The following is a 7,500-nucleotide window of genomic DNA, read 5'->3' as shown; positions in this document are numbered from 1 at the left end:
TTCTTCTTCTTCCTCTTCTTCTTCTTTTTCCTCCTCCTCCTCCTCATTCCCGTCACACTTCTCTGGTGATGTGCAGTGTGTCGCTGAGCTAAATCAGATCAGAGAGGAGGAGGTGTGGGGGGGGGAGGGGGGGTAATACCCCTATCAAAAGGGAGGAGTGTGTCACATGAGCCCCCCCCCCCCCCCCCCCCCTCCTCCCTGTTCTGAATGCTGGAATTGATTTGCAGCGCTCGGTTTCCTCTTCCACAGTTTTTGGAATCCAATTTTAAAATAATATTTGTTGCTCCACGACGGCTCATCTTCAAATATTGTCTCCCTGCATCACGCTGTCAGAGCGGGAGGGGGGCGGGGGAGTCGTGGGAGGTGGAGGTGGTGGAGGAGGGGGGGGGGGGGGGGGGGGGGGGGGAGACAGACTTCAAAGGCTTCTGTAAACAAATTCTCCGGTGAGGAGCGAGGAGGAGAAAGTCAACTTTTTGCTGCCGTCTATTAACTCATAGTTGTGTGTCGCGGAGACAGATGGAAGCTAATAGGAGGCGCCCCCCCCCCATATATTCTATACACACAGTATATATATATATATAATATATTTTATGAATATATTTATATATAAATGTTTTTGAAAAAGGGGCCGGGGCACCTCCTATTTGACATACTTACTGGGTTTTTATAAGAAAAGAAAAGATATTAAACTCCCCCCAAAAACAAGACTTCAGAAGGAGCTGCGTCCTTTTCTTTGATGCACCCGCTAAAGGTGTTTACACACCGGTTGACTCCACACAGCTCTCAACATGGCGGAGACTCACGTCGTTGTCTTTCCCTTCGCAAGGTGTCGGCCACAGACCCGGACCAGGAGGCGGACCAGACCGCCCTCCGCTACTCCCTTCACGGCCAGGGCGCCGGCGGCGAGTTCACCATCGACGAACGCACCGGGAGGATCTACGCCCAGCGGCGCCTGGACCGCGAGGAGCGCCCGGCCTGGAGGTTCCTCGTCCTCGCCACGGACGAGGGAGGGGCGGGACTCACGGGGTTCGCCGACGTGCTGCTGGAGGTCACGGACGTCAATGACAACGCGCCTTTCTTCCCGTGCCCGGCGTTGGAAACAGACGGGTGTTTTGTCGGCCGGGTGCCCGAAAATTCGCCCACCGACACCTCGGTCATGGAGATGCACGCCGTGGACCTGGACGACCCCAACGAGGGCGGGAACGCCGCGCTGACCTACAGCATCGTCGGGAACGTCCGCAACGAGATCAACCTGGACCTGTTCTCCATCAACGCCAGCACGGGGACCGTCTACACGGTGCTGCGTTCGCTGGACCGGGAGGCGGAGCAGCGCTACCTGGTGGTGGTGGAGGCCAAGGATGGAGGGGGGCTGGCGGGGACGGGCACGGCCACCATCACGGTCTCAGACGTCAACGACCACCCGCCCGTCTTCACTCAGCGGCTCTACGCCGCTCAGGTGAGCTATAACGTTAGCGTTAGCATTAACGTAGCGTTAGCTTGCGTTGAACTGAGCATTTAGCCGTAAAAGCAAAGAGAATAAAAAGTATGAAAAGTCATTGTCTAGATCTCCTCCTCAGGTGATGGAGGACCTGGAGGTGAACAGCGAGGTTCTCGTGGTTTCCGCCACGGACGGCGACGAGGGAGAGAACGCCGCGGTCACCTTCAGCATCGTCGGCGGCGACGAGGACAGGAAGTTCTTCGTGGAGACGGACAGAGCGAACCGCCGCGGCGTGATAAGGCTCAAGAAGAAGGTCGACTTCGAGAAGCCCCACGAGAGGACCTTCAATCTGACGCTGAAGGCCGAGGACGCCGATTTCTTCGGCCTGGCCCACTGTCTGGTCCGGGTGGAGGACGCCAACGACCACGCGCCCGTGTTCCTGCCGCAGTTCTACGAGTCGCCGCCGATGCCCGAAGACGTTCCCGTGGGGACGATCGTCGCCCAGGTCACGGCGTCCGATCTGGACTCGGCCCAGAACGGGCAATTCTCTTACAGCATTTCGAAGGAGTCGGACCCCAACGGTCAGTTCCTGGTGGACCAGTCCGGTTGGGTGGTGGTGGCCGACGCCCTCGACAGGGAGAAGATCTCGCGGCACAGGATCGTGGTCCTCGCCGCGGACGCCGGGAGCCCGCCCATGACCGGCACCGCCATCGTCATGGTCACCGTGCTCGACGTTAACGACAACGGGCCGGAGTTCGAGGCACTCTACAGGCCGGTCGTTTGGGAGAACGCGCCGGCGCCCCAGGCGGTTCGGATGAACGCCACCTCCCTGCTCCTCCACGCCGCCGACCGGGACGCCTCCGCCAACGGGGCCCCGTTCTCGCTGCGGCTGCTCCTGCTCACCTCGGACGCCACCAACTTCAATCTCACGGACTTCCGGAACGGCAGCGCGGCCGTCACCGCCCTCCGGACCTTCGACCGCGAGCGGCAGAAGGAGTACCGCCTCCCGATCCTCATGATTGACAGCGGCTCTCCACCAATGAGCTCCACCAACACGCTGACGGTCGTCATTGGCGACAGGAACGACCACCCTCACTCGCCAGGACATGTCGACTTCATCGTCTACAGTTACGAGGGTACGTCTTTATTCAGGTCCCCTGGTGGCCCTCCTCTTCCTCCTCTTCCTTTTCCTCCTCCTCCTCCACTTCTTCCTCTTCCTCTTCCTCCTCCACTTCCTCCTCCTCCATCACTTATCTGTCATTTCTCTGGCAGAACAATGGTTTTCTCATAATGTGTTTTAGTGGATTTCCTAGTTTCTATTGTCTTCTGTTGTCTTATATTGGTTTCTATTGGTTTCTATTGTCTTCTATCGTCTTATATTAGGTTTCTTTTGTCTTGTTTGGGTTTCTATTGTCTCATTTTGTCTTCCTCTAATGTTAACCGGCGATTAGATTCCGTCATGCAGCTCCTCAGCGTGCAGTGAAGTGAACCTTCAGCTCCAGTTAGATTAATTCATTTGTATTATTTCTGTGCTGTCAGAGCGCCTCCTTGTATTTATGTTACTCCCTGAACTCAACTGACTCCTCTTTCCCGACAGGCGTTCTCCCGACGACGGTACTGGGACGGGTTCGAGCCCCCGACCTCGACGACTGGAGTGAGATGGAGTTCCAGTTCGAGGGCAAACCATCCAGGTACGCTCTGGTGACCACCAGGGGGTGTGTCCTCTGGTTGTATAGAAGTCTATGCTTCATGTGTTAAAGCTGCATTCTCTCTCCTGACCACCAGGGGGCGTGTCCTCTGGTTGTATAGAAGTCTATGCTTCATGTGTTAAAGCTGCATTCTCTCTCCTGACCACCAGGGGGTGACTCCTCTGGTTGTATAGAAGTCTATGCTTCATGTGTTAAAGCTGCATTCTCTCTCCTGACCACCAGGGGGCGACTCCTCTGGTTGTATAGAAGTCTATACTTCATGTGTTAAAGCTGCATTCTCTCTCCTGACCACCAGGGGGCGACTCCTCTGGTTGTATAGAAGTCTATGCTTCATGTGTTAAAGCTGCATTCTCTCTCCTGACCACCAGGGGGCGACTCCTCTGGTTGTATAGAAGTCTATGCTTCATGTGTTAAAGCTGCATTCTCTCTCCTGACCACCAGGGGGCGACTCCTCTGGTTGTATAGAAGTCTATGCTTCATGTGTTAAAGCTGCATTCTCTCTACTGACCACCAGGGGGCGACTCCTCTGGTTGTATAGAAGTCTATGCTTCATGTGTTAAAGCTGCATTCTCTCTACTGACCACCAGGGGGCGACTCCTCTGGTTGTATAGAAGTCTATGCTTCATGTGTTGAAGCTGCATTCTCTCTGGTTGTATAGAAGCCTAATAGAAGCTGGACCCTCTCTCCTCAGGTGGTTCAGTCTGAACCAGACCTCAGGTCAGCTCAGTGTGAGGGGGGGGGCTCCTCCCGGCTCCTACCGCCTGCAGGTGCGCGTGGTGGACCACACCTGGCCTGCCGTCACCTCCTCGGCTCAGGTGGAGGTGAGGGAGCTGCAGGCCGACGCCCTGAGGAACGCCGCCTCCCTCCGCATCCACAGTGAGTCCTCTTCGACAGAGATGCATGATGGGAAATAATCCCCTTCTTCTCTTCTTCTATACAGTGTTTTCTGATTCCTTTCTCCTCCTCCCTTCCTTCCTTTCTTCCTTCATTATTTCCTTATTTCTTTCCTTTGTTTCATTCTTTTCTTCATCTTCTTTCCTTTCCTCGTTACTTGCTTCTTTCTGTCTTTCCTTCTTTCTGTCGTTACTTAATTTCTTTCATTCTTCTTCTATTTTATTATTATTAATATTAATATCACATTGTATTTGGTCTCCTTCTGCCCTGATGCTGCCTCCTCAATAAATATGTTCACCCTCCTCCTCCTCCTCGTCTTCCTCTCCTCCTCCTCTCCTTCTCCTCTCCTCTCCTCTCCTCCCCTCCTCCTCCCCTCCTCTCCTCCCTCCTCCTCCTCGTCCTCCTCTCCTCCTCCTCTCCTCCTCCTCTCCTTCTCCTCTCCTCTCCTCTCCTCCCCTCCTCCTCCCCTCCTCTCCTCCCCTCCTCTCCTCCCTCCTCCTCTCCTTCTCCTCTCCTCCCCTCCTCCTCCCCTCCTCTCCTCTCCTCCTCCTCTCCTCTCCTCTCCTCCCCTCCTCTCCTCTCCTCTCCTTCTCCTCTCCTCCCCTCCTCCTCCCCTCCTCTCCTCCCTCCTCCTCCTCGTCCTCCTCTCCTCCTCCTCTCCTCTCCTCTCCTCCCCTCCTCTCCTCCCTCCTCCTCTCCTCTCCTCTCCTCCCCTCCCCTCCTCTCCTCCCTCCTCCTCTCCTTCTCCTCTCCTCCCCTCCTCCTCCCCTCCTCTCCTCCCTCCTCCTCCTCCCCTCATCTCCTCCCTCCTCCTCCCCTCCTCCCCTCCTCCTCCTCCCCTCCTCTCCTCCCTCCTCCTCCTCGTCCTCCTCTCCTCCTCCCCTCCTCTCCTCCCTCCTCTCCTCCCTCCCCCTCCTCCTCCTCTCCTCCTCCTCCAGACATGACGGTGGAGGAGTTCTTCAGCGGTGGAGGAGGTGGGGGGAGTCCGTTCTCCCGTCTGGGTCGGGCGCTGGCCGACCTCCTGCAGACGGCGCCTCTGGACGTCCAGATCTTCTCGGTGGGCGGAGCCGGGCGGGGCGGCGAGGAGGCGCTCGCCGTCTGGTTCTCAGCTCGCGGTTCTCCGTTCCTCAAGAAGGAGAAGCTGCTCGGCTACGTGGCGGCTAACAGAGCTCAGGTGAGTTATAATAACCACATCGTTCCACCCCTCAGAACTCTAATTCAATAATAGTTATTACACATCGAGAGGAGATCCAAAGATAACCTGAGTGTTCTGGAATACATACAATACAATACAAACATCGCTATTAAATGTGGAATTAAGTGTTGAATTTTAAGAATTTATAATCCAAATAAATCTGCTTTATGTAATGTATACTGTTCATTTAACAACAACATTATGAACATAATTCATAACAGTATTACACATTAATAGACCTCACGTTCACACATTATTACACATTAATAAACATCACGTTCACACACATTAATAACCTCACAATCACACGTTATTACACATTAATAAACATCGCGTTCACACTTTATTACACATTAATAGACCTCACGTTCACATGTTATTACACATTAATAAACATAACGTTCACACTTTATTACACATTAATAGACCTCACGTTCACATGTTATTACACATTAATAAACACCACGTTCACACCTTATTACACATTAATAGACCTCACGTTCACATGTTATTACACATTAATAAACATTACGTTCACACACATTAATAACCTCACGTTCACATGTTATTACACATTAATAAACATAACGTTCACACCTTTTTACACATTAATAGACCTCACGTTCACATGTTATTACACATTAATAAATATCACGTTCACACCTTATTACACATTAATAGACCTCACGTTCACATGTTATTACACATTAATAAACATTACGTTCACACACATTAATAACCTCACGTTCACACATTATTACACATTAATAAACATCACGTTCACACTTTATTACACATTAATAGACCTCACGTTCACATGTTATTACACATTAATAAACATTACGTTCACACACATTAATAACCCCACGTTCACACATTATTACACTTTTTTTTTTGCGTATTTATATCAGCATGAAAACAATCATAAAGCTGAAAAATAAAAAATAAACCCAGCTAATAAAGAATAAAGACTCACAGAAGGAGAAGAAGACCTCCAGCTGTGAGCTGTTTACCACAAATGTACTTTATGTTTATGTATATTCTGTTTACCACAGATTTATTTTATATTTATTCATAGTCTTTTTATTATTTTTAGTGTAATATAGCTTTAGTTTCTGTTAGTTTCAGTTTTTTTTTACATTTAAACCTTCAATTTAATTCATAATTACACTTTTAGTTTAACCTTAATTTCTTTGTTTGTACAAGTTTAACTTTCTGGCGACATTAAGATTGAGTTCTTTTCTTTATTAGCTTCATGCTAACAACATGAAGTTTAGATTTCCTAGCATGTTTAGCTTCAGTTAGCTTCTCGCTAGTTCAGTTTCATACGTTCATTAAGAAGAGCGAGAGCTGGTTTCAGTTTTATGTTAATCATTCAGCTTCAGTCGGTTACATATTTTATACGTTAGTCGTATTTACTTGTATTTGTGGAATGTTTAGTTCCGTTATTTCATGCTATCCTAGCTAGCGGTGTACTCATTGTTAGTGTAATCTCTTATAAAGAGAATCTCTTATCCCACCTGTCTCACAGCTGGAGGCCGTGTTGGGGGCGTCGATCTCTCAGGTGGGCGTCGACGAATGTCCGTTCGCCGACTGCGGTCCGTCCGCGGGCTGCAGCAGCGAGGTTTCCTTTAGCCACGCCCCCGTGGCGCTCAGCGCCGGCAGCACCTCCCTGGTGTCGCTGTCGGCCTCCACGGCGGCGCGGTGCGGCTGCCGGGGCCGGGAGGCGGTCCACCCGCCGTGCTCCGCCCACCCCGCCGGCCCCTGCCTCAACGGGGGGGCCTGCCAGGACGGACCGCTGGGCTACAGGTACGGGGGTCCGAGTCCGGTTCTGGTTTGTGTGTTCCACTGTGAACGTGTCACTAACAGATAGTAGTTCCATGGTATTAAACCCGTGGAGCCCCCCGTGGTCGTGACGTGGTGGTCTCTCGTCTCAGGTGTAGCTGCACCTCCATGTTCGACGGGCCCGAGTGCCAGCAGACCAGACGCAGCTTCGGCGGCCGCGGCTACGCCTGGTTCCCTCCCATCATGCTTTGCTTCCAGAGCCACGTCTCCCTGGAGTTCCTGGCCGAGTCGCCCGACGGGCTGCTGTTGTACAACGGCCCGCTCGGCCCCGCCCACTCCGGGAAGCCCGGCCCCGCCCACTCCGGGGAGCCGGAGGACTTCATCGCCGTCGGTGAGTTCCCCGTGTAACTGACGTCTTTGGGTTTGCATAGCATCATCTAGAGACACCTGCAGACAATGGACCACAATGCAATGCAGCT

General features: G+C 52.2%; 1 protein-coding gene across 1 annotated transcript in view; it reads left to right on the top strand.

Moving 5' to 3' along the window:
* The window catches only part of si:dkey-22o22.2 (neural-cadherin), a 92,155-nt gene that overhangs the window by 77,855 nt on the left and 6,800 nt on the right, over positions 1 to 7,500 (top strand). Inside the window, exons 18-24 of the mRNA XM_034554267.1 lie at positions 827 to 1,456; positions 1,578 to 2,574; positions 3,036 to 3,129; positions 3,839 to 4,023; positions 4,980 to 5,215; positions 6,768 to 7,045; positions 7,174 to 7,412. Coding sequence (XP_034410158.1) covers positions 827 to 1,456; positions 1,578 to 2,574; positions 3,036 to 3,129; positions 3,839 to 4,023; positions 4,980 to 5,215; positions 6,768 to 7,045; positions 7,174 to 7,412 — 2,659 coding nt within the window. The remainder of the gene's footprint in view (positions 1 to 826; positions 1,457 to 1,577; positions 2,575 to 3,035; positions 3,130 to 3,838; positions 4,024 to 4,979; positions 5,216 to 6,767; positions 7,046 to 7,173; positions 7,413 to 7,500) is intronic.

The sequence above is a fragment of the Cyclopterus lumpus genome, chromosome 16, assembly GCF_009769545.1.
Source record: "Cyclopterus lumpus isolate fCycLum1 chromosome 16, fCycLum1.pri, whole genome shotgun sequence".
Classification (NCBI taxonomy): domain Eukaryota; kingdom Metazoa; phylum Chordata; class Actinopteri; order Perciformes; family Cyclopteridae; genus Cyclopterus; species Cyclopterus lumpus.
Note: the sequence above shows the minus strand (reverse complement) of the source record. Positions and strands in the feature narration are given on the sequence as shown.